Genomic DNA, 27766 nt, shown 5'->3' on the forward strand with positions numbered 1-27766 from the left:
CACGTCTGAGCTCGACCCCGATATACCGTTACATCCTGCAACCATATTTGAGTCTCTCTGTCTGCAATCCCTTAAAGTGTGTCTCCTGCCCCACTGGATGCCTGGATTATATGTTTATATATATATATTTTTTTTATTTGTCATCTCTTCAATTGACCCACAGTTTCCATATATCAGCTGCCTTCTGTTGTTTTCCATTTGCCTCTTTCACTTCATACCTGTGGAAAGTGTTTTCCTATTTCTCGTAATGCTTCATCATCGAATCGTTTATACTTTGCCTCATTGTTCTGACTTTTACTTTTTTCTTTCTCCACATCGAATCACAAGGGCCAAAGGAACAAATGGTTGATTAGTTCCCGTGCAACTGCAACACTGTTATCGTACATATAAGCAAACACAACTCATAGAAATCACTGAGGTGAAAAAAAAAGCTTTTCTATTGCCTATAAGCAATGGTTTACATAATTTCCAAGAATTGCAATGATTAGCTTCTTTTGCTGTATCAGAACTTCTTTTTTTAATATATAGGTTTATTCTCAGACTCCAAGTCTGATAAGTATTATCAGTGATGATAGTATAAAGAGCACTTTTTCTTTTTCAAGCCTTCCTCCAGATGGGTGATTTTCTACAAGAGACAGTGTGCTTATTACCAAAAAGAGGAAAGTGGCACAGATTTTCTGCGCTGTTGTGTCTGCCGGGTTGCGCCGCTGTTTTTCACGTGTTCTCTTGCGGTAAATCTCCTCCATCTCTTTGTCTGAGAGGGTTAAAAACAAATGCAACAAAGTCTTTACAAACTTGATCTGACGTCAGTCTCGTTTCCTGAAGGAAGCGTTTTCTTCCCCCCAAAGACCTGTTGAGAATTCAAGCTGTTAACACAACTATTCACCGCTAATGAGTCTGATCCCACAGTATATCCATTAGTGGAGTATCATCCTTCCTATGATGCTCAGTCTCTGTGGGGCTCTGTCTATCTCCGTCAGCTACACATTATTCATACCACCAAAGCTCCTGTAGATTTTTTTTTTTTTTTTTAAGCAAAGCAAATGTGTTTACAGCGGTAATCACAGACTATGTTCTTATGGTTGTAAGTATAGTGTTTTAAATTAGTTATTGAGAGACTATCCAAGGAAGGGATTTGAAGAATCTTTAAATCATCTCAAATTTAAGTGGTGTTTTTTTTCTAAAACATAAAGACGTTAACGACATAGGACAGCTTTATAACTGTGTAAATTCTGTTATATTACATTATGTTTGAGGATCCCTCCCCTTTTTTATTTTCCTAATTTACCTTTGAAAATTCAAAGACAGCACCGAACACAACACTGAATGAGGTTTTCATTTAATCTGCAGACACATTCAGCAGTGTGTCTCATATCTTTTGTTGCGACTGGCTGACCAGGGGCTATTTGAATACCAGATGCAACAAAAAAAAAGAGAGAGAAAACAAACTACTGAACGTGAACATTTGAGGTTACTAGGCAACATGCATGCATTTGGCCAGATTTGGCTATGGCGCTGTCTGTGGCTATGCCTCATGCAGGGGTAGTTTACTGGTGATTCATTTCTCTGGTGATGAAACAAAGAATTGAATCAAGACTAGTCTTAGAATTTCAGCTTATACCATTAACTTTCTGAAGCCTTCGCCTTCAACAAAGATAGGTAGGTTGAAGTATATCCAGCGCGGTGATTGTCATTATGAACAGGCAGGACCATGGTGTCTCCAGGTAAATTAAATCAATGAGTTGAATGTGGTGGCATATTGTCACGGCGGAGCTTTTTTCTGCCAAGATCAAACATCGAGAGAATCGCTAAATGTAAAATATTTAATGTTTCTAATGTTGACACAATATCTGCAAATTTGGGGTTTATTAATCAATTTCATTTGCACACATAGATTTTATGACCCTTCTGTTTATCAACATTGCATAAATCAAAGAATCTCAAAATAATTACCAGAAATATGATGACACAGCATTTACAAACGTAAAAAGTATGTCTACCTTTAAGAAAGATTTTATCGTAATTAAATATGTAATATATGGGTTTTAAGCTCACGTTTGCAATACAAATTAAAAATGTATTTATTATTTTGTCTTTGCACATATTAAGTTATGATGTTAATTGTTGGGTAAAACAGTTTTGACCTGATGGTGGTCTTGCCCGTTCAGCCTAACATTGTTTCGTGATAAACAAAAACAAAACAACACACTGCATCATTATTTTGAAGCTTGCACTGGCAGCGTAAAATAAAATTCGATAATAAACTGTATGTATCAGCATACCAACAACTAAGTAAAGGTGCAGCCATATATTGTATTGATTTCCCACCTTCCTGTCTGACAGTGAATACATTGTGCTCCCGAAACTAAAGGCCAAAGTTGTGCTTTGAGATGAATACTCGTGCGTTTTTCTTCTAGTTCTCTATCATAAACAATAATGTCAAATCATCCTGTTAATGCAAAAAAGGTCCAAATTGGTAAAAAGAAGTTCACTGAGCCATGTTTTATTCTTGGCTTATATAATAAATGCAACAAAACAAAAGACACAGAAAGAACGTTATATTTAACAGTCATTCAATGGGAATCACTGTTGACACTGACCTACATGCGTTTGTTTTTCTTTTCTTTTTTTCTTTTCATGAATGTTTTCTTTAGTTTTTTCGAGTTTGAGTGAAATTACAATTTTTGTGACTGCCCTTGTGAGTGTGCAATTGTATTACAACTCCACTCACAGTGGCATTGCTATACTTTGAAGACTGAAGTCTCATTGTGGGGATTGTTTCCCATTTTTTAAGATAAAACAGCTAAAACCTATTGATAACGTTAATCTACAGTAAGTAACAAGGTGTGTGCGTGTGCGTGTCAATTCACCACTGAAGGGCGATCATGGAGCGTCGACTGGAATCTCTCGTCTCCCGACAGACCAGTCTGTGTAAACTGACCTAATGTAATAAATCATGAAATTACTTCTTTTAATTGGCATTGTTTGATCTGATGGGCAACATGTGTTTCAATTTACCCTGCTCATTTTCCAATTAACCATGGTGCATTGTCTCCTATCGGGCCTATCACAGCGAACAATGAGCTGATAGATTTCAAGATGTCTGTCCACAACTCATCAGTAAATGAGGGATTTCCCCCCCAAAAAACACAATGGATGTATCGTCTACTATTTTCCGAGCTATGTGCAGATACAATATTCTCTCTGGACTGGAGTCAGGACACAGAAAACTTTTAATCTAAAAAAGTACAAGAGCAGCATTTTTGTGCGACTGTCACTTTGTTCTGTGATGACTGAGGAGTTTGGAAGACATTTTCTGTGGATATTTTGTAAAATATACAATATATTTTGTCAGAAGTAAAGTGTTAATGTGAATTAATCATGCCATCATGATTAACCTGATTTGAAAAAAATTATACAATGAACCCATCTGCAGTGCAGAAATACCTGAAAAGCCCACAAATGGGCAGTTCACAGAACCAACTCGATATGGAAGACGCTAAACCTCACGATGGAAAGTACAAAAAAAAAAACCCTCGAGCTTAAAATACCACATTAAACGTTAGTTAGGGATTCCGCTGACTGTTTTCAGTTGCAGGGGTATTTTAAATGATAAACAGTCAGCTCTCCTATCAGACAATGTCAACAAGTTAGTTTGTCTGAGCAGCTGGCTGAAAAAAGGAGTAACAGGAACACATTCATGTGGATAAATGGTCTTTTTGAAGACGAAACAAAAGTTTTTAGTTAACATGAACTGTTAAAGATGTTTGATACAAATGTTAAGTTCCGATATATTCCAGCCTCCTTCCGGCGCATCTGTGAAGGATTTTCAAGGTTTAACTGGATCGGAAATGTGTTCACACCGCGTTCAGGACACCTGCAATATCGACACCCACGCCACCTGCCACCGCACACTGATGATTCACTTCTGGCAAAAATCCACCGACAAACTATCCGTCCTTCTGGGCTGCTGCGTCCCATCGTCCCTACTGTTTTCTGTGTGCGGCTGTCATCCAAGAAGACGCCTCAGTCATTACTCATCCTGCCTAATTATTTCTACACAAACGGTACTAATGAACAGGTAATCAGGAAATGTCATAACCAAAAAGGTTTAATTAAATGATTATTGGTTTGATAAATTTGGTCATGAGTCATTCACACTGTCGCTGTTCCAAACCAATGTCCGGTCCAGCAGCACTTGAGACAGACTCAATAATTCTTTTTGTGGTTTTTGATGTCTGTTGACGTGTCTGTGTGTGAAGCTGCAATAACTATAGCCCCAATAACTATAATCCTTCATTAGAAATGAAATAAAATAGCATTTAAAGCCCTGAGGCTTCTCGATCCAAAACACTGAATTTGAGAAAAGGATTATTTTTATATAAAATCTTCCCACCAGTGTTACTTTATTGGTTGATGTAAATTTCATTATTGTTATATATAAACTTTTAGACTGAAATGCTTTTTCAGCAAGCAATAAGTTGGCTTGAGTACTTGCATAAAAGCATTAAATGACACAATTTACTCGAAATCGAAAAAAAACCAACTTGCTTTGTTGTCATAAGCATCAATACAAGACACTATATCCTGTCCCATGTCACTTTATCTTGGAAGCACCGCACATTCAGTGAACCTGACACACAGCAACATTCATGATTAATGACACGCTGAAGGTAAAATTGATATACGCCAAAATTAGCTGTCACGGGAACTGGCTGAGGATCTCTTCACCTGCCTGTGTGTTCACATCTGCATTGACAGTGAGAAGAATGCTCTTTTCAGATGTGGCTCCAAGGCTGTGAAAGAAATCAATGGAATTGAAATAGTTTGATTTTAACTGAAGTCAAATTCCAGAGAGGTGCATCTGCAGCCCATCTGTCACAAGTGAGTTTTGCATGAATGAACTGTGCGACGTGAAGCAGGAATATGGAGAGATTTGTGAAGACTCCAAAAGTACAAAACGGAGAGATTGCACTGATGATGATTAACAAAGTGCTGAACATCATAAATCAGTGGTTCCCCAACCTTTTCCCCTGGTCTTCCGACTCGTATTTCCTCTGGCCCTCTCTCTGATCTCCGATTAGCCCAAACATCACAGTGAAGCCAAATGCTCGCAGACACATCCACTCTCACAGACATTCAAAAGCATGAGCCTCCATTAAAAAAAAAAAAAAAAGCAACAGATATTTCAGATATTTTCCCAAGTCTGGACAACATCCTGGAAAGTGTTGTAGTTGTTGGTTGTTTTTTTTTTGTGTGTGTGTTTGTTTTACATAATCTGACAATGTCAGATCAGACAAAAACTTCACTGAGAGATAATGCAACTTTATTTTGGATTGGATTGGGAGTTAAGTCCAGTGTTCTGCCTTGTTCTGCTTCTGCTCTGAACCATGTTGCAGTTACACTTGGTGTTGAAATGAAATGTTTCTCTGAGCATGCACTTTGTTTGCCACGTTCAACCAACAGGCTTCCACTAATATATGCATTCATGCCACAGGAAATGCTCCGCTACTCTTTTATCTCGGTTTCACCATCTGCCCAACAATTCAAGGTCACAGGCGTTTGGAGCCCATGAACATCATGTACCGTATGGTGATGGTAAAGCAACAAACTTGGAGCATGAGGGAAACTGCAGCACGTGATGTTTCATCCCGTTAAACCACCGTCTCCCCTCCCTCCCTCTCTCCCTCCCTCACCCCGACCCACCCACCTGCCCCCGACTGACTGTCATTTCTTAGGCTATCCACTCAGTTGCCTGGCATCACGAGGGCAAGCAGTTCATTTGCAGTCACTCAGATGGAACCCTGACCATATGGAACGTGAGAGGCCAGGGCAAGCCCATACAGACAATCACCCCACACGGTAAGGCACACAAACACATACACACACTCAGACATACACAATCCAGTGGATACATTGAAGCAATTATTGTTATGACCGACTTGTTTACATTTTTCTTCATTGTTTGCTCTATAATGTTCACGTCAGGGTTTATTTAGGGTTTGCAGGATGGTAATAGAAACTTCTGTGCATCAATCGACCTGGAGGGGTCGAACCTATCCCAGCTGGACGTGACTTTAAGGAGAGCAGGATGCATTCTAGTCTGGCCAATGAAAATGTGTTTTTAAATATGAAACTTTAGATGATGCAACGGTCAAAACCAAATGTAAAAACTAAGATTTGATGTAATTGGTTCACTAATTATGGGTCCACTCAGTCGTACCAAAGCTTGTTATCAATATTTTGTTCTTACAGTTAATACAGGGATTAATACATTCTTTCAACCCGAAGAGAATAATTGTCTCAGTCAGAAAAAAGACCATTTGACAATCTGTCTGGGACAGGAAGCGAGAAGAGCTTCCAAAGGAAATACATGCAAAGTCTATGGTTGTAATGAGTTGTTGTAACAGCTCCTGTAAATAAAGTATGAGCTTCCATCCAGACATGAATATCATAAATTGAGATAATGAGCCTGATTATTCAGTTAACTTATGGACATGAAAAAGGATTGTAGGTCAATATTAGTTTATTGCAAGAGATACAGACTTTGTGGTTTGTTGAATTTCCAGTCTTATGACGTTGTACAAGTTAAAACGGTCTTCTAAGACCTTGTGCTGCCTCTTTTTCCGACCAGCTCTGATTGCTGCCATCCCTCAAGAGTCTCCCCTACATGCAACTCTGTCGTTGTTTTCTCATTTCTGCTGGAGGATTATTGTCAGTTCAATTATGTCCTGCCTCTGTTTGCTTTACTTGGAGTCTGCGCGCGCGCACTTTAATGTCGGGGCTCTGTTTATTTTCTGCAGAAAGCAAGCCTGCTCTTTTGAAGATGCATTTTAATCCATCCTCCTCTGTAACCCCCCCCCCCCACACACACACACACACACACACACACACACACACACTTGCCTCACAGAGCACTTTGTCACTTCAGCCAGATGAAGGACCTGGAAAAAATAACACAGGGTGTGTGACAGTGGCGACTGGACAGAGAGAGCAGAAGAGTGAGAAAAAAACGAAGAAGAAATGGAAGTGAATCAAAGAAAAGAAAAAAACAAATTTCCAAATGCTTTCTCAAGCTGTTTTTGTGTGTAGGGGATTGTAGAAAGGATTTCACTGCATAGGCCTTTTAATTAGTTGTTTCTCCCACTGCTGCATCCATAATGAGTTTGGTATTTAATAGGCAATTATGTAAATTCCTTTCACAGGTTTAAGTAAGGCTTATAAGTTCGATTTTTAATTGTCTTTTTAGATATCTGGTACTTACAAGTAGTTATAAAATGGGTCTTTATTAGACAGACCTTCCTGTTTAACCTGCGTAAAGTTTCTCTTTGGCTCGTCGGCAAGCGTATTTAGATATATTTGGCCACTTACTGCGCAGAAATGCGTACAGGTAGGAATGCATGTGATGGATGGGCACATTTCCTTCACTTTAATGTCCCACGAGGTTTGGACTGATTGAATATTGAAATCATCTATGGTCCTCACACCTTCTTTGCATGTCCCTGTCACTGCATTTGTTTTGCTGCTCACTGATGGATAGGTTTCTGTTATTGTCTGGCTGCTGTTCAGCGTGGCATTTTAAGTGCAGCTTCAGGGGGAGGAAAAAAAAAAATCAGCTGACGGCAGAAACACAGAAGGGGAGAGACAAAGGAGGGATGAAAATGAAAATGAAATGGCAAGCTAAAGTAACTTCTGTTTGTTGTATTTCAGGAAAACAGCCCAAGGACGGGAAGAAGCCAGAGCCTTGTAAACCCATTCTTAAAGTGGAGTACAAAACAACTAGAAACGGGTAGGGTCGGAAAACACGACAAGATTATTTTTAAATCAAGTAAAAAAAAAAAGAAAAGAAAAGAAATCAAGTATTAAATGGTAACGCTCCATAAACTCATGTATTCTGATCCTGAAGGCAAGAAGCAAGAAATGCCTGATATTAAATGAAAGTGTTTAAAAAAAAAAAAAAAAAAAATCCATGTGGAGAAAAAGAACACAATTTTTTAATCCTCATTCTTGTTGTGTGTGTGTTTCAGCGAACCCTTTATAATCTTGTCTGGTGGTCTGTCCTATGACACGGTGGGCCGGCGGCCTTGTCTTACAGTAATGCATGGAAAGAGTACTGCTGTGCTGGAGATGGATTATCCAATAGTAGACTTCCTCACACTATGTGAGACACCATATCCCAATGGTAAGTGTGTGTGTGTGTGTGTGTTGACTTGTGAGCCTCACAATGTAGTCATGCAAAATGCAGCTCACCCTCTGATTCACATGTATTTGAGGTTGAAGATGTGGTTTCAGGGTAAAAGCTGTGGTTGTGATGGTTAAAGGGGCTCAGCAGTACATTACACTAATGGGAAAGCCCCACAAAGACGGTAACACAAGTGTGTGTGCGCGCTGTGATTGGATTGTGAACATTCATGTGTTTACCAGCTGATGTTTGAGAATTATGTTTGTATGAGAACTGTCTCACACACACACACACACACACACACACACACACACACACACACACACACACACACACACACACACACACACACACACACACACACACACACACACACACACACACACACACACACACACACACACACACACACACATACACACACATACACACAGGCCAGCGTGCAGTACACCTATCTGTTTTTTAATTATGTCGAGATGCTTGCCTTGGTGCGTGCGTATTTCTGTAATAAATATGAAATTTCCCAAGGGACTGGAGCCAACCATTCACTTTCATTATCTGACATTCAGAACGTTATATTGTTACTTTAGTCTTTTGTGTACAAAAGCTCTTCATGCAAATTAATTTTGTACTCTATTTCCTGTGTTGGGAGACAAAAACTGAATCTTGTGTGAGTCATGCTCATTGGTATGGGATCCTGCATGTATGTAATCCCTGCTGCTGTTATCGGCATATATATGGCAAAGATTAGTGAGTTATGTAACAACAATAGTGATGACGTTATGTCACCGGCATCCTGATGTGAGCACCCACTGAACTCATCTGGTAATGGACATCTCTGGATGTTTGGATTACACAATTCAGGTCTGGGTAATGGCACGTGCTTGAACATGCTTAAAGTACCATTAGTGTTCAGAGGTGGTTGATAATCCTCGATGACGTGACTGCAGATCATGGAATGTCGCCAAGGCAGACAGATATTGGAGCTTATAATTTTACAACTGGCAGACATACAGCAAGAGTGCTACATGTGAGTTTGAGTGACCCGTGAATCCCTTCTTCCCTTCCATGAATCATGTCTTTATTCACATCTTCCCAAGATTATATCTCACTGCAATAAGTCGTCATGATTTGAGTTTTTTTTTTTTTGTTTTGTTTTTTTACTGAAAGAGTAACAAATAAATGTTAAAATATTATATGGGCAAGGAAAAGTGAGCAGAACATAAAACAGTGCAGGTTCAATGAATAATGACTACAAGTATAAAACATTAAGACAAATATTATGCAAGTCGAAAGCTGCAGTTGCTTGTTTACACACAGAAACTTCCATATATATATATATATATATATGGTTTAATATTCATTCATTAATCCAGTCTTCATTAGCCATTCATTTTAATGTTGGTAATGAAATTCAGATCTGATAGAAATATTGAGGCAGAAAAGCAATATCCCTCCGCAGTGATACATCACATGGATAATTAAAATGTAAGTATGAGGCGTTCATGCCCTGCCCTCACATCTCCAGGGCAAAGACATGATTTAGAGTCATTGTGGGGAATTATTTACAAGTGGTTCGCAGATTCCTGGGAATTTCTTTCTCAATCAACTACAAGACTGATAAAACAGTGGTGTGCTGACTTTTGCTCGTGCATTTCATTTTGCAGATTTTCAGGAACCTTACGCTGTAGTAGTCCTTCTAGAAAAGGATTTAGTGGTGATCGACCTTGCACAAAATGGGTAAGACTTTATTTGATAACATTTATTCATTGTGTCTCCTTTTGGGTATTTATTGTGAGCTGAAATACTACAGTTGCCCTTTTAATGCTTTTTATAACTATATCCCCCTGCTCTCTTCCATATATATTTTATACATCTTAGTAATAAGTCATGAGAGTTAGTCATTTATTGAATGCTAAATCCAGAAAGCATGCAGTCCAGCATGAGCCTAATGGACTGGCAGACAGACTAATTTAATTAAGAATGACTTTGTCTGTGCTCTCTTAAACAGTTACCCCATATTCGAGAACCCCTATCCTCTGACTATCCACGAGTCTCCTGTGACCTGCTGTGAGTACTTTGCTGACTGCCCTGTGGACCTCATACCTGCACTTTACTCTGTTGGCTCGCGGCAGAAACGACAGGGCTACAGCAAAAAGGTACTTTGTCGGAAATATTTGTTTTGGAGCACTTTTATGCATCTGGGAATTTAGAAAGGTGTTGCTGGTAAATGTCAGCTTTTGTAATGACATATACTGAAGAGAAAAGACACTTTGTTCAAGATTTACAGTCTCGTAGAGAAAATAGAAGGCCTTTTTTATTCTGTAACTTTGCTTCTTACTGTATTAAATACAATATTGGAGAACTCCCCTCAATCGCCTGAAATCATTTTGAGGCTGGATGGACTTATTTCGATTTTATAGGAGTAGAATTGTCAAGAATTGTGTAATAAGTGAGTGGTTCTGCCTCATTTTCCAAGATAATTTCAACCATCAGTAACTGTTTTTGATGGTACTGAGAAGCTTTTGTTCCAATGACTCGCTGATGAATCCAGTGTGTGATGGGGTGGTTATACTGCATTTTATTTAAGTTTTATTTTGCTGCTTACTGGTTGTTTTTGAGGAAAATATGCCTGTCAGTAGCAGCAGGTTAAAAGGGAATCAGGAACAAATGCAATCGTGATTGATGGAAAAAGGTTAAATTCCCAAAAACCCAAAAGACTTCACGAAAGAGTGCGCAAAAAAAAATCTTCACCCAAGAGGAAGAAAGATCCAGAGGGGCTACAAGACATGAGCTTCAACAGGCTCAAAAAGATGAACATCAATAGATGAGCCAACAAGCTGGGACACATAGAAACACACACGGAGTGGAGAAATAATGAGGCACAGCTGATGACAATAAAGTGACAGAATATGCATGAACTCACGCATGCAACATGGAAACGGAAAATTGGGCAAAGCATAAAGCCAAAATTAACAGAACTGCAACAAATTGTTTTACTTTAAAATATTCAGAAATGTTTTTGGCAATATGAGTCTGTTTATGTTTAGCACCTCTGAGCAAACTGTCTCTAATATTGTCGTAAGCTTGTTTCACGGCTGCTGTTAGAAGTCATATCAAAGCATGTCAATGCTCAGTGTCACAGAGCCACGGACAGGGCTGTATATGTCTCTGAAATACTTTCTAATATGAGACCATGCCAGAAGACCTGCCCAGAAACCTAGAAAGTACTCGGAATTGACGATTAAACTTATTATGAGCAGAAGTGGGATGCTCTTTGCCACCATTAAATGCAGTTAAAGTGAGTAGAACTTTTTAAATACAATTTAATCACACTAAGTTATGAATTACCGTTGCATTTTCTTAAGGTACAGGATAAAGTACTAGTATAAATCCCTAGAACTACACCTTTTAACCGCCATACCACACAGGAACAACAAGGTTATAAGTAGAAAGGACAGATCAATACATCACTCACATATAACTGCATTGGACATCGCTGGATTAGTCTATTTGGTACTAAAAGAACATTTCTCAATGTATCCATGAAACTAAATGGTCTATAAAATAGTGTCATGTTGCCTAATGATCCCCCTCTCCAGCTGTACACCTCTCGTTTCTCATTCTCATCTCTTCCCCTTGTATCCTCTTAGACAGACCCCCTGCCCTTCTAGACATTATGTATGCTTATGTTCTCTTCCCTGTCGCCTTGTTCTAGCTTTCTGTTGGAAATGTCAGCATGTACTGACCCAAACTGGCAGCCTGGCGTCTTCCTTTTTTTATTCATCTTTCATTTTTTTTTTGCTAAGTAAAAGCCTGAGAGAGCTGCAGGAGGGCATTCTCACATAAAGATCACCATGAGTCATCCCGGTGACCTTTGTATGTGTCGACGTGTTCAAAGCCAAATCCACCCCCCACCCCTCCAACACACACACACACTCACTCAGAGACGGAGGTGCATAATGTATAATTGCAAGACATGCTGAGAGACGTACACAAAGGACTCCTGTTTCCCTCCACACGCTCGCTGGTGTGCAGTTTTATCATGGCTATCTATTTCCGCAATCAATGTGTTTATTGACACTGTGTTTTATTGACCGAGCTGTTCCTGTACTATCTCATTCACTAATGCAATCCGTATATGCCGTCTCTCCAGGAATGGCCTATTAGTGGTGGAAACTGGGGTCAAGGCACGCAAAGCTACCCAGAGATCATCATCACCGGGTAAGACAATACTGCTTTCATTAGAATGAGCGTTATTATCCTGCTGCGATTACTTTAACCCCCTATTTTTTTTATTTATTTTTTAACTGTAGGCCATTCTTTATTCTAATCATGTGTACTTTACTACCTTCTGATGTTCATTATCGCAGTCTTGCACTGACATTGAGGTCTGAGTTTAGCAGAGGGGCGCTCTTTTCTTTCTTTCTTTATCTCTTTCCTCACCTCCCTCGCTACTCTTTCTTGAGTCCGACTGCAAAATATTACTCTTCCATAAACACGATATGTGGAAACCACACTTCCAATGATGCGATTCAACAGCACAAGGGAAGAAACTTTGATAATTGTGGCCATGTAGTGACACAGCTATCACCTCTTATAGTCAAATCTTCATTATTAAGGATTTTCTATTGGATATGAATGAGAGATTTTGGTACAGAATTCTGCTCTATTTCCGTTTGTGGTCCAAACCCGCTACGTTTTGGGAGTGTGAATGTTTCTCTCTTTGCCTGCGTAGGTTTTTTTTCTTGAGATATTCCACATCTTCCTGTTTTACATTAGGATGACTTACATAAAATGGTGGTGGCACCTTTATATTGTTGAGCAGGCTGTGATGTATAAAATGTATTTATCTTTTTCTTATAATTGCAGGCATGCTGATGGAACTGTGAAGTTCTGGGATGCCTCTGCAAGTAAGTCGCAATAATAGATCATCTCGCACACTTTGGTGGAAAAGTGAGAGACGCGAGTTTGAGATAGTTTGCATTATGAAAGATGATAGTTACATCAGGAAAAGGTTGTTGAGAGACGCGAGGAGTAAAAACAATTAGACGGTTCATGGATGCAGTGAGTGAAGACATCCATGTGATTAGTGGGAAGTCGGAGGACACAGAGGACATTGGAAGAAGATGTTCTGTTGTGGGAACCGCTAACGGGAAAATGCAGGAAAACGAAGTGCATGTTGAGCTTCAGTTATAATGTAGCACACCAGAAGATGACAGAAAATCCAACAAAACAACTTAGAAATCCAGTATTTCTGCTAATGGAGCAACACTATTAATCATCTCAAACAATGATTGCTGAAGCATTTTGGTCTGGGAGTATATTGTTTTAATCTATCTTTGTATTGCACATTCTACCTTTCCGGAGCCACTTTGCCTTCAAATCCCATGTATTGTTCTGAGTTTGCAACTCAAAGTTTTTCTTCCTGTGCATTTTTTTCCTCTAGTAATGCTCCAGGTGCTGTATAAGCTCAAAACAGCCAAGGTATTTGACAGGAACCGGTCTAAGGAGGACAAGGGTAGCACTGAGGTGTCAGATGAAGACCCCTTCGCTATTCAGATCATGGCCTGGTGCCCCGAGAGCCGGATGTTGTGTGTGGCCGGAGTGTCAGCCAATGTCATCATCTACCGATTCAGCAAGCTGGAAGTAACCACAGAGGTGGTGCAGGTGGGTAACAGCTCTAAGCTTTTCCCTTTTCAAATTTGAAAAAAATAAAATAAAAATAAAATATGGAGCCTTCATATTCTTGTGTGTTGTGCGGAAGTCATACACGACGACACAAAAAACAGACAGAAAAGGTGACGTTACTCCGACGCCCTCCGTCACCAAACATTTTGCCCATGTTTGCTATGAATCACCCTCACTGTTCACTTTCTGCTGCTGTGAGATGCTGAGACATATGCAACATAACACATGCACACACACACACACTCCAAGATCTGCCTAGTCAAAGGCAGTATGGTTACCATGCCAACAGACAGAGCGGTGAACAAGCAAAGCTCGACTGTCATCATAATCTGCCTTGATAGCGATGTAAGCGCTAATGGGAGTATGATGGGACTCTGAGTTTAATGAAATCAAGAGAAAAGCAGTGTAATCTCTGCATGTACGCTATTTTACAAGCATTACAGTGCGGACATACATGCTTGGTTTGTGCTGTGTGTTACTGTGGAGTGATAAATGGCTCCCCAGCATGTTCCAGAATGTATTTTCAAGTCTGGCAATGTTTTTCTGGCTAAGCAGTCAGTGCTGAGATGTTGTTGCACCAGACTTAACAGAGCTCCCCTGTCAATCATAGTCCGTGGGCAGCGCTGTAAGATATTGAGCCGATGCCCTTTGATGCTCAGCACTGTTTGTCCTAAACATCCCAATATTTCATTTACTAATATAACACCTGCAGGAGCTTATGACAGCCTTCTTTCTGCATTTTTATTTTGTTCTCTCCTTTGCCCTATTGCATGCATAAGAAAAAAATAATCCAAGCTCTATTCCCTTCCACTCCAAGTAGTGCATCGTGGATCAGAGCTTGATGCGCATTGGTAGAAGATTGTAATTAGGAGAGCGGCTTCACTTTGCACAAGGTCAAACACCCCTCCATAACCTTGCAGAAATGAAAGTAGAAGTGGATGAAGACGGGTGCGAACGAGAATGTGAAGACGGCCACGGCTCACTCTTCACTCCCACGTCTCAGCAGGGCTAATGAAACTGACGGAATGCAAACGGAGGCAGCTCGCGTGCATTGTGTGCGCATGCGAGTCTAGGAGTTGCGCGTGCCTGTGTGAAGGCGGGGAGGTTAAAAGGGGCGAGCTTGAAGAAGGACTTGAAGGAATACTTCAGGATTGGAGGACCTCTGTGACTCTTGGTCTGCCCACACGTGTGCGCAGAGCCGTCAAACACTCCTTGTCATCAAAGCGACTCAGAATGCGCGCAGATGTTTTTTAGGGCTTTGTCAGTTTTTCCTTGAAACTTTTAAGAAGTGTTGTTTATAAGAATTGTATGTCTTATTTTGTGATGAACTGTAAAAACTGATGTTTTTAACATTCGACGTACGTGTGTGTGTGTGTGTGTGTGTGTGTGTGTGTGTGTGTGTGTGTGTGTGTGTGTGTGTGTGTGTGTGTGTGTGTGTGTGTGTGTGTTCTCACAGTTACTGGAGGTGCGGATGCAGTATGAGCTAAATGACATCGAGTCTCCAGACGGCGGGGGTGAACAGACATCAGCGCTTCCCACCCCTGGTGCTTCACCTCAGACAAGCGGCCCTCCATCGCACCCTTCCACCAGCAGTAACAACTCGGATGGAGGCAACATGCCCTGCCTCAAGTATGAAACAAACTCACACACAGACGCGCAGACATGGAAGCACTTCCCTGAACTCTCATAGACGGCCGGGCCACTTGCACACATACTCATACACACAAGAGTCTTGCTGTTTTGCCTGAAGCACACTCGCACAGACTTGCTCAGTGCCTGAAGCATTCTTAGCCGCAGCCTCCCCATCATTCCCTTGCAGCCACTCATGCCAGCCCCTCGTCACACTACTGCTCCAGAGCTGCAGCTGCGCCACTCGTCATCTCTTTTTGAAGGCTTTTTTTTTCTTCTTTCTCTCTGTTCATCCCCTCCGTCACTATTCTTCATCCTACCTTCTCTCCTCCCCAGAGTGCGCAGTACTCCCTTGAAGCAGTCTCCAGGTTACCAGGTAGACTTGGTGGTCCAGTTAGTGTGGGTGAGTGGAGAGCCTCCTCAGCCCATCACAAGCCTGGCGCTCAATTCCTCCTACGGCCTGTAAGTGCACGTATACACACACACACACACACACACACACACACACACACACACACACACACACACACACACACACACACACACACACACACACACACACACACACACACACACACACACACCATAGTGTGGTAATTGGGTTTGTCTTTATTGTGTGAAGTTGCACAACCACATTCTGCACTGGCATTCAACTCGATTCTCTCAAAAAAATCTATTAATTTCTGAAGGTTCGGTTGAGTTTCTTCTATGTTGCGATCACTGGGTCAGGTTTTGGCAGTATAAACATAAACATATAGTATTTAGGTTCCCAAAACACTGAGAAAGACACATACACACAAATACACAGTTAAAATGTGATTTAATCTTTATTCGGCACATATTTCTCAATTTAAATAACTAAAATATGTTATCAAATGAAAACATCTTATATGTAACATGAACATAGATGCAGCTTTCAGCTATACAAAGCCAACAGTGACATCAAGTCCTGCCACAATACGCTATAGCTGTCACACAAACTAAGATTTTAACAATTTCTATTAAAAAAATAAACTAAACTTTTTCCTCAGGCTTCTTGTCCTTGTTTCTTCCATTTTTTTTTCACTTCATCTCTGACATTGTCACCTGTTCCCAGGTTGGTGTTTGGCAACAGCAATGGTCTGGCGGTGGTGGACTATGTCCAGAAGACAGTCGTGCTCAACCTGGGGACGGTCGAGCTTTATGGTTCCAATGACCCCTACCAGAGACAGCCCCGGTCGCCAAGAAAGACAAGGCAGCCGTCCGGAGGTAATAAAGAAAAATGGAAGAAAAATGAGCCAGATGGAAAAAAAACTAATTCTTAACTTTCCTGACTGAGCAAAGCAGCAGGCCCAGAAAGCCAGTGTGTTTTGTTCTTAAAAGCCAGATGGCTGCAAGGATAATTAAGAACTCACTAACAACCTGCTCATTTCCAATTTCTTAATTCTCTGCCAAATTAATCATTCAAGTCATTTTGTTTTGTGTACATACACATGTTGGAAAGCAGATTCATTCTGCTTGTCTCAAGTTTGCAAAACGCTTGCTCTCCAGGCTAAACAATGGCTGCTTGTGTTGGTAAAAATCCAAAGAGTGGCCATTTGCATTTGATATCATACTTTTGTTTTGTTGCCTGTTGGCATCTTTCTGATTTGAACCCTGATTTCATTTCCCTGCTTGTGTGCTTATCTCTGCCTCTATTTCCCTGTAGTCCTGACACAGGGTTAAAACAATCACCAGCACAGCCCTTCCTCACTGTGAAGCAATAAGTGCTACTTTAGCATGGACACACTGCCACCATGTGTCAGGCAACAGCAGTGCAGCGGCAAAAACATTGACGCAGTGACATAATGATACACTGCCAATACTTGAAGCTGATCTGTGCATCAATGACGTGTGTATGGATTTCTTCTTGATGTATTTGGTAGTTTATGCAAAGTTATGCTTATAAAATGCATCTGCAGGCCGGGAAAGTGCGCTCACGTGCACACACACACACACACACACACACACACACACACACACACACACACACACACACACACACATTTCTGGAGACAAGCAGGGAGATGAGGGTGTAAGTACACACAGAGCAGCTGGTGTCACTGACTGGTGAGCGGTGGGCTGGCACCTGTCAGAGCTTGGCGAGTGTGAGCAGTAATCAGGCGTCCAGCTGTGTTTCTCTGCCAACAGGGACTGCTGTCTGCTTGGCTTTTTGCCTCGCAGGACAATGTGACACACTTACACTTTAGACTCTTGCACATGCATACATAGTAAATAGGGGGAATTAGCTTACTAACAACAACAAAAAAGAAGACACATTGAAGTTGCGGGAGCTTCTGACAGGCTCATCTGTGGTCCGTGAAGCTGTGAAGAGAAGAATAAATATGCAAATTGCGCGTTTGTGCAAATGGTCCAGTCTATGAAAAACACGTTGCAATCCCAGCTGATGTGGCAGGTTCTCTCTTGAATGTCAGTGTGTGGTGAAAAGATGCAAAGTGTATGTCTTTATGCACCCTGGTGGCTCTTTACGACATGCTCGATTATGGATTTAACTATAAACGGTGTGATGTATGCCTCAGGTCTGTGCGATATCAACGAGGGCTCGGCCACATCGGAGGACCGCTGCAAGTCGCCTACTTCAGGTAACCTGTCCTTCAGTGTCAGATCAAAAGAACAGAGGAGAGAACAAAGAAAAGGGCTATTTGAAAGGGGAAAAAAAGCAATAACAGTAAACGGCAAATATATACCAATAGTACAGTGTTTATGCATGCAGGAACTCCAATGGTTAGAGAAGATTAATGCTTCAAAAGAGCAGCAACGTTTAATACTGTTTTATTGAAACTGTTGCTCATCAAACTGGAACTATATGGAAGGGTTTTGTTGAACCGTAAAATTGTTTTGCTGTCAATTTCATTCTACTCCAGTCTTTAGAAATGCACTGTTTGACTTTAATACCTCAAGTTTATGGGTTTTTTATTTTTGCTTTTTCTTTTCCCTCCATTGATGCATGCATTCTTCCACCACTTTGCAGAGTTCAACCGACAGGAATAAATTAGTTTTAATCTCACTTTATATCCCGAAAAACCGGGGTTTTAGGCTGTAAATATATGCAGTATGTGTCGCTGCATTTAGAGTGATTGCTAGAATTATCGACCAAAAGTGTAAAACAGAACTATTGCAGTCTGGTAGAGAAACACATTCATTTACTTTAATCAATTAGAAAAAAAAAAAAAGGGTTTGGAAAATGTTTGCATATTCAATAACGGCATAATAATCCTATTTGCATAATTTGTATCAATATTCTCCATTCAGATCAATTGTAATGTCTCTCAAAATGGTGTTAATTAACTTCTTTTGCAGATTTACGACATCTGTGGATGCAAACAAAACACATGGTGCTTTAGAAAATGAGAAATCTTCTTTAACTTCCAAACACTTTGCGCACGAGAACCAGCTCTGACTGCACATATGCAGCCTTCTGATGAGTGTAGTGCAGTGCATTGTTTATCCGATCTATTACTCTTTTACTTGCCTCTGTCTTAATCTGAGTCATTAGTGCTTCAGCTGGAGGTGCTTGAGGAGTGAGCAGCCCGGATTCCTCTCATTAGGGCGAACTTGGCATTAGTGCAATGAAAATGAGGAGCTTTTTAAAAAGGTCAGACAGGAAACAAATCTCGGAGTCTGCTTGCTGCTGTTTCCAGGTTTGAAGGCTGTCCCAACCCCCATGTCTGGTGCCACCAGACTGTGGTCTGATACATCTGTCTGCTTTGCATTATTCATGGTTCAGAGAGAGATAAGGTGCTTTGCTGCAAAAACTGTCTGCTGTAACGAGTCCCGAGTCATGGCCTTAGCGTCTTATTTTGACTTTTTTCAGTAAGACGTACAGTCTGCTGGTGAGGGAGGAAAAAAAACTTTTTCCTGATATATGTTGCAGGATGATGCATTCTGTCGAGGTTTTTTTGATTGTGTTGCTTTTGTCTGAGGGGATTCCTTTAATAGATTATTCAATATTTAAACTTATTGCCCCCTTTTGGCCTGTGAGAATTGACAAACACTTTTTTTCCTACTTTGGCTGTAAAAGAATAAAGAAAACCAACTGGTTGTCACAAATAAATCTTGACATCTGATCGTGTTCCATTTGGTCAGAATGCACATGGTATTTGAAATAAGTAGTGAACAAACATAAAATGTTTGAACGTTTGTCATGTCCTCTTTAGCCTTTTTTTATTTGATACACATTAAAACAATTTTTTACAAGACATGTCGTCTTGAATCTTGAATGAAAGCAAAACAACTTTTACTCAGAGACAAATGCAGTTAAATAATGTAGATTCATTCATTTTCTTGCATTTCTCAAAACACGTGATACTGTGATCCTTTAATCCAAAATCTTGTAGAATGCATTAATGGACTAAAATTTCTGTCCCAAACCGACTTATTAAGCCCCTTTTCTGCAAAGGTCAAAAGAAAAAAAAAGTTTTAGCAAGCTGCACCAGGCTGTGAATGGATAAAAAGTGTTTCTAACTGCACATTTACTGTGTACTCTACTCCTCCCCCCCCACACCCCCTAAAGTGTTGACGTCAAACAGCAATCTACAGCAATTCTACAATGGAGGTGGTAGAGGAGGTAAGATTGGCTGAACATGTCCATGAGAGGCTGTAGGAAGGACACACACGGTCCAGACTAGGTGGCCCCGTTTCCTTTTTTCTTTGTTGTGAAGAAACTGTCTCTGTCCTCCGTGTCCATACTCACCTCAGGGACAAAACAACAGACTAGAGCATAGAGAGCCAAAGTTCCACTCTACTTTTAACATCAGCCTTTGTTCCACTATCTTTTGTTTTTTTAATATATATGTATTTTTTTAAATAATTTTTTGTTTTTTGTTTAATTACAAGCAACATGTATTTGATATTTTAGCTCAAACTGATTTGGATATAAAATAACATTTTGAGGCCTGAAAGGTGTTGGAGCAGAGGCTAACCTGGAAGGACGGTGGGGCTGCAGCTGTCCACTTCTTATGTTGCATGCTACATGTATGTAGCACGAGTGTCAGACTGTAAATGTGCCTGCGTTTGATATCTGTCCCAATATGACTGTCCATAGTGCAGTGTGGTGACGCCGCGGAGCAGAAAGCAACTCATCTGTCTCAATGTCTTTGTGGATCTCCAGTGTTTGTTGTTTGTAGAGATGAAACAAGTTAAAAGCAAAATATGAAGCGACTCTGTGAACATGCTGCTTTGTGCGTTTACTGAGGAGTCCTGACCATACTGACAGCAGAGTCGTGGATTCTTCTCAACCTGCCCGCTAATCAATCCCGATGTTTATACAGATGTTTTCGATAACTTAAAGTAGAAGAAGCAATTTTTGTTAGGTTGTAGGTCGCTGCCAAGGGAAACTGCCTCTCCAGGATTTGTGTGTGTGTGTGTGTGTGTGTGTGTGCGTGTTTCATGTCCACGGTAGGTTTTCTTACTACAGGGGAGTGACAGGAAGAGTAATCTCACCTCGAGATAACACTGACTTGAACGCAAAGGACCTTTCATTTCACAGTTGAAGGTTCATGGGAGCTTTCTGCTATACGAAGCATAACTTCAGCCTGGGCATAAATTCAATCGGCGTGAATAAATAAAAAACTGTGAAGAAGCTGACTGAGGGGTCTTCGAACTGGCGAGCCACTATAGATTTGTCCTCATGAATACATGAATTTTTATACTGTGTTTAAGTCATGAAATTACAATTTTGCTTATTAATTGCAAAAACAGATCTTGGTTTAAGAGATTTTAAGGTATTTTCTAAACATGTCTTTATTTGCTCAGCTGGATTAAAGCTCAAATTAAATAAATTACTTCATAAATATTGATTAATATCATTTCAAAGTGCGTGCATGATGAATGTCCCCTTATATCATGTTTTATTACTTTGCGCTGCTGCATAGAGGGAAATCAATAGTGTAAATCCTCATTGTCATTCGTTTCTTTTGTAAAATCGGAAATCCTCGGAGCTCAGTAATTAGCAGCAGTCATTTTTGGCCATCTTTTTTTCACTATCTTCTTCTATGTCTCGTGTCATTGATTTCTTTTCCCTGTTACTTCCTTGTTCTTGGTGCATGCTCTCTAGGCATGAAGGTCCTGAATGGCCATGCAGTCTTGGTGTGTCTTACCGCTGCTCTCTCGCGGCATTTTGCAACCCGGAGGACTCTGTTTTGTTTGTCACAGCATGCCTCTGTGACACACAGGGTTGTTTCTGCATCTTTATGCAGTGTCTTCTCCTGTGTGAAGCATTTTGCCTTCCTCTTGTCAATAAAACAATCCCCTTGGCACTTGTTCTGCAGCGTTTTGTCATTTTGGTGTCTTTCGGCTTCGTGCACAATCCTCCTCCAATGCTAGTCCTTTAGCTTTGCATGGCATCGTGTCCTAGCTTAGACGTGTGTTTGTAAAGAGGGATGTTCTCTTTTTTCCAGCAAAGATGTCACGGAAATTAAGCTTGCCTACTGAGCTAAAGCCAGACTTGGGTAAGCCTTGACTTCGTGTCTCCAAACAATCTGTATAAAATGCAGTCAAGTTCTCTCGCTCCAACTGGACCCCACCGCATTCTTTTACTCCAGCATTATCTGGTTATTAGTCTCAAAATTGGCAAGCTATGCAGATGTTTTCTTCAGTTTGCATGTGTCTAAAAGTAGCACTGATCTGAAATTAAACCATTGAGCTAATTCCAATTGATGTCAATTGAAGCCTTGACTCCCACTCTTTGACCATGGTGTGGGGTTGTACCGGAGGTCAGTGGTGCTCAGCTAATATTTGCTCACCGCATCTCACTTGAAGGCTTTTTGTAACTTCTGCAGCTTCCTTTTTTTTCCCTCTTCTGTGTTCTTCATGTCTTCCTTTTCTCTGTCCGAGCGATTCTTCCAAAATATAAATGTCAAAAGACATTGCCCTCATTGGGATGGTATACAGTTTATTTTTTCTTTTGCCCAAGGGTCACACAATTTGGTTGTGGTCGTGTCTGATTTTAAAAACGTCAAAATGTGCAAGAGCGAATACATTCACTGGTACACTTATAAAGAAGTCCCACTTCCATATACAGATTTCGTCTTAACAAACTACCATAATGCCAGTTTTCTGTATTGCGTAATAAAACGATGTTGAGAGGGACTGACATGTAAAATAAATACTTGCGTGCATTATATTTATTCTTATAAAATATAAAACTTCCATTAATTGAATATTAGGCTTTGTCTATACTAGATAATATCCACCAGCCATGTATTATAATGTCCTGACTGAGAATGTAAAGCAATATCCCCGTTTTTTGGGTTTTATTTTTGTGTTTCTCGTCAATGTCTTCATATAGACACCCATTTGTATTTAATTTTTAATTTGTTTTAGCTGAAGAAAGTCCAAAATTCTCTTAAAAAATTTTTTTTTTATTGCACCGTCCACGTGTCTGTTGTCTTGTGATGCTGTTGCCTTGCAGGTGCTTTACCTCTCTCTGTTTTCTCCTCACTGTCCTCCTGTCTGTATGCCCGCCGCGGGGTGCCAACCCATTAGACCACCGGGACAATTCTTTCAGCCGCTCACGCTCCTCCAGCGTCACCAGCATCGACAAGGAGGCCCGGGAGGCCATCAGCTCCTTTCACTTCAGTGAGACCTTTGCTCGCAAGGGGGACAGCACTGTGACCCCCTGCCTGTATGTGGGCACCTCCCTGGGAACCGTGCTGGCTCTGGCCCTCACGTTGCCGCCTGCAGGAGAACAGCGACAACTGCAGCCCGTCATCATTTCACCCACAGGTGGGCATCGACAGCTCAGGTGGGAGAGATGGACATGCTATTTCGGAGCTGACTATTATCATTGCAGTGTTTGTAGATGGGCTCACTTGTTTTTAGTTGGGAGTACTTTTTCTGCATCATCTTTCAATTATCATAGTCCAAAGTTGTTTAGTAGTGAAGAATACTTTTTTTTGTCGACATGAATCACTATAGAGCAGGGTTGTTAGACACATTTTAGTTCAGGGACCACATACAGCCCAACTCCATCTTGAACGGGTCAGACCTGTAAAACAGTAATAATAACGTTTAAATTTGAATTTCAACATTTTTCTTTGTTGTGACACAGAGTATATGACTGAAAATGTCTACATTTTCACAAAACTAAACAATTACTACAAAAAATGGCTATAATCTCAACAAACAGCCAATTTTAATGAAACTTTCTGGTGCAAAATGCAATGAAATAAAACAATTAAAAAAAGAAATTCTCCTATAGCTGTTGCATTCTGCATGTTTTTCCAAACTCACCTGGCAGTGTGGCGTTGAGGCTTGTTTGATAGCAACAAGGGAATAAGCGTTTATGACAGCATCACTGATATTTCCACTCGTTTCTCAGTGTTGTGTTGAATCTTCTTTGTTTTAAGATTTTAAAAAAATGTCTTTGAAATTTTGACAATTTTCTGGGTGGTTTGGCCTGATTGGAGCCTCTTGTGGGCCTATTTTGGCCAACGGGCCTTATGTTTGACATCCCTGATTTGTTGTATCATGTCAGGGTGAAGGTTGTAAAGCTGCTGTGTGCTAACTTTAAGCCTGCCTTTTATTTGGGGTCCACACACCAGGTATGTTGGTGCGGCTGAAGGGAAGCATCATGCGGATGGCTTTCCTCGACTCGGCAGGGTCCCAGCTGCCCCCAGCGTACGAGCCTTGGTATGAACCGAACGTCACGGCGGACGGCGAAGAAAAGGAGAAGGTCCGCAAACGGCGACCCGTCTCCGTGTCCCCCTCCACCTCCCAGGACCTCAGTGAGAGCCAGTATGCTGTGGTCTGTTCAGAGAAACAGGCCAAAGTCATGTCCCTCCCATCCCAGACCTGCATCTATAAACACAGCATCACAGAGACCTCCTTCATCTTACGGGCAGATGTGGTCCAGATGAGCCAAGGCGTGTGTGTGGCTTGTTTCTGTGCCAACGGCCACATCATGACCCTCAGGTAAGGACCAATTATCTATTAATAGCATGTACCAACGGTTTGAATAAAGCATGCACATGTTAGTTCTTAAAGTGCATGATGTGTTTTACTTGTGTCCCAGAGGCCAGTTTTGTTTTGTTTGATTTCGGTTGATTTTGTTTAAACAAAAGGTAGTGAAGTGTCAGTAGTTTTGATCTTCATCAGTTTGCCTTTTGAAGAAGGGAGTAGTTTTGGATGCAGATGTTTGCCTATAAGCTCATCAGGGTTCCCCGTGGCTGTGTATTTGGCAAAAACATGAAAATGAGGATTACTGGATATTTGGAGGAGACTTGGCTCGCGGCTGGACTGTGGAGAGGAGGATTAGGAGGCAGAAAAAGTTTTTACTTTGATAATTTTTGCTCATTTTGAAAACCTGTCACTGGTTCACAGGTGAAACGCTTTACTGTCACTGACAAGAGGCAGCTACACACAACCACTTATCCTGTAATTGCACATCAGAGCACCCAGAGAAGAACCAGACATGCACAGAGAGAATAGTCAAACTTGTTTATATTGTATTGGTATGTCTTTGCACTAAAACACAGACTTTCCCCTGTTTTTAACCAATTCAAACAAATAATTCAGTGAACCTGTTGCTCTTCCCAACAGAAAACCACAGACTTAAAGCCAAAAGCAAAAATGTCATCAGAATTGCTTTTCTTTGTTCTAAAACAGAGTATAAATGCAAGGGCAGACATTGATAAACTCACCATTAAGGTTGACAGGTACATATTATGCACATTACAACACCAATAACAAAAAGGTTGGAACGATGGGCTGGTTCGTAAACCGAGATTATTCACACATGTTGTGAATGCATGTGTTTTTCACAATGAAAAATGTATCTGTCCTAATGTGTTTTGAAAAGTGGTTACATGCTTCACCCAACTTATCCTTCTACATCTGACCAAATGTGCATTATCATGCTCGTAACAAGCCCTCAATCAGACATCATCAGATGTATTTGGGCGTGATCATCCCTCTGTCATTCTTTAACTTGTGACCAAGTCGGAAACAATCTGTGTAGAGGGGCACGGGGCTGGTTTTCATGTGTCCCTGATCCGCATTAATCTTCACTTCCTGAGTTGAGAGAAACAGAACAGCCCTCCATATGGGTGTCTGACAAAACGACCATGTCCTTCTGTCTCCCTGTCTGTGTGGATTTGCCTTTCAGTGTGAACGAGCACGTGCAGGGGCTTTGTCTTTATTGTTTCACGATTAAAAAAATCTGAAAATAGTGTTAAAAAGTCCCTTTTTCATCAACCAAACACACAATGAGGTTGAAAAATGCTTCTATGGTTGTTTTGTTGTAATCCGCCAATGTAAAACTCTGCGTATCATTTCTGTGCCTCCTGTCCAGTGTGCCAGGACTGAGACCGCTCATGGATGTAAACTACCTACCTTTGACAGACATGCGGATAGCACGGACGTTCTGCTTCACCAACCTGGGTCAGGCCATGTACCTCTGCTCCCCAACTGAGATCCAGAGGATCACCTACAGTCAGGACACTTGTGAAAATCTACAGGTGTTTACAGTACAGAGAATTCAGTCATGTTTTACTCCACACATGCGTTTCATTTCTACTGACTCCGTTTTAAACGTTTTATTTTGTTTTGTGACCAAGCTTGGTTTGTTAGGGCGCTTCATTGTAGTTTTTAATCTTCCAGGAGATGCTGGGTGAACTTTTTACTCCAGTAGAGACCCCCGAGGCACCAAACAGAGGATTCTTCAAAGGCCTGTTTGGCGGAGGAGCACAGTCGCTGGACAGAGAGGAGCTATGTACGCTGAACTCATTAAAAACCTCTGTCCCCTGTGGCTCGTCCCTGAGTGCAGCAGCCGCCTCTCACTCCCTCTTTTGCTCCGTCACTCAGTTGGCGAGGTAGCAGCTGGAAAGGCGTCGCGCAGTCTGGCCCAGCACATCCCCGGCCCGGGTGGCATCGAGGGCATGAAGGGGGCAGCCTCCGGTGTGGTTGGAGACTTGGCACGTGCCCGGATAGCGCTGGATGAAAGAGGTCAGAAGCTGGGCGAGCTGGATGAGAGGACAGCTGCCATGATGGCCAGCGCAGATTCTTTCTCCAAACATGCCCATGATGTAAGTGGAAATGTCAAAAAGTTTGAACTGTGAGAAATGGAGAGAAATGTGTCTGTTGAGGAGTAATCCCGGTAAAGGATATTGTGGGTAATTCAGGCCTAATTTTATAGAGCTTGATTAATGTCTGGATTAGATCCTAAAAAGACATAATTTACCATCCCTATGTGTTGATCTCTCTGAAATATCATACCGAACATAATGAAGTAAAAAGTGATTTGCATGCACAGCCTCAATTTCTTTTGGAAGTAATACTTACATTCAGCCACTGGATGGCAGTATTGTAGCATGAAAGGCTCTATTGAGTCCATAAAGTCCAGTCAGAGAAGCAGCATTTATTCCAAATACAATCTTTATGGGATCTTCAGTCACAATGTGGTTGTATTTTTTTTTATTTTATTTATTTATTTATTTATTTTTAATAAAACCAAACAACACATTTTGTTCACCAGCACTAAATGATGCACAGATTTTCTGGTGATGTTCCACATTGTATACAAAAAGTTTTGATTGTTTACTCCGTGGTTCCATCTATTATGATAATTGGTTTTCAAAGCAAGCAAATCAATTTGCTTACCATGTACATAATCATTAAATCATTAAGCCGAACCTGAATCCTTTAAACAATGCTTTTTTTCCTCTTTTTTTTTTTTTCTTTTAACCTGTTGACCTTTTTTCTACCAGTTCATTATTAAAAGTGTTTGTATTAAGGGGCTATTTCAAGAAAAATACAGTTTGCATGTTAAATATTAGTCATTGTTGTTTATTTGAATCATCGTGTAAATCAGATTTTCAGGGGATGCTGATTACAGTTTTCTGTTTACTTTTTTTTTCCCCAGATGATGTTGAAGTGCAAAGATAAAAAATGGTACCAGTTCTGATCGGTGAGCTCCGGAGGAGAGGAGAGGATGAGCTCTGTGGACACGAGAGCGTCTGACCAACCTTCCATCTGCTCATCTGGACACAGCGTGACCCCCTCCACCCATCCGTCAGTCCGTCCATCCACTCATCCATCCCTCCAAGCCTTCTTCACTGAGACACTTGGGATTTTTTTCCCTAGCACAATGTTGAATACTGTTCTTACCTCAGTCTTTGGGTGGAACTGAGGGTTAAACAGGGGAGAAAGACATCCTTTAAAGGGAATAGATATCTGGCGTCTTTTTTTATGTTCTTGTCTCTTTATCTCTGTTCAGCCTCTCCTCCG

The 27766-nt window shown here is 40.9% G+C and overlaps 1 protein-coding gene across 3 annotated transcripts in view; it reads left to right on the forward strand.

The window, feature by feature from the left end:
* The window catches only part of stxbp5a (syntaxin binding protein 5a (tomosyn)), a gene marked incomplete at its 5' end in the record, with an annotated part of 86576 nt that extends 59034 nt beyond the window's left edge, over positions 1 to 27542 (forward strand). Inside the window, 20 exons of one of the 3 annotated variants that reach the window (XM_080513899.1) lie at positions 5739 to 5862; positions 7711 to 7789; positions 8028 to 8182; positions 9850 to 9922; positions 10194 to 10341; positions 12339 to 12406; positions 13055 to 13095; positions 13632 to 13852; positions 15330 to 15502; positions 15839 to 15964; positions 16599 to 16750; positions 18061 to 18123; positions 20055 to 20108; positions 21940 to 21990; positions 23027 to 23266; positions 24085 to 24454; positions 25833 to 25998; positions 26141 to 26252; positions 26345 to 26565; positions 27402 to 27542. In XM_080513899.1, the coding sequence (XP_080370025.1) occupies positions 5739 to 5862; positions 7711 to 7789; positions 8028 to 8182; positions 9850 to 9922; positions 10194 to 10341; positions 12339 to 12406; positions 13055 to 13095; positions 13632 to 13852; positions 15330 to 15502; positions 15839 to 15964; positions 16599 to 16750; positions 18061 to 18123; positions 20055 to 20108; positions 21940 to 21990; positions 23027 to 23266; positions 24085 to 24454; positions 25833 to 25998; positions 26141 to 26252; positions 26345 to 26565; positions 27402 to 27443 (2679 nt within the window). In that variant the 3' untranslated portion in view covers positions 27444 to 27542. Of the gene's footprint in view, positions 1 to 5738; positions 5863 to 7710; positions 7790 to 8027; positions 8183 to 9849; positions 9923 to 10193; positions 10342 to 12338; positions 12407 to 13054; positions 13096 to 13631; positions 13853 to 15329; positions 15503 to 15838; positions 15965 to 16598; positions 16751 to 18060; positions 18141 to 20054; positions 20109 to 21896; positions 21991 to 23026; positions 23267 to 24084; positions 24455 to 25832; positions 25999 to 26140; positions 26253 to 26344; positions 26566 to 27401 lie in introns of all 3 variants that reach the window. The other 2 variants (XM_080513898.1, XM_080513900.1) reach the window with 2 other exon arrangements.
* Positions 27543 to 27766: the final 224 nt, after the last annotated feature.

This window comes from Blennius ocellaris (genome assembly GCF_963422515.1).
Source record: "Blennius ocellaris genome assembly, chromosome: 18".
NCBI lineage: Eukaryota > Metazoa > Chordata > Actinopteri > Blenniiformes > Blenniidae > Blennius > Blennius ocellaris.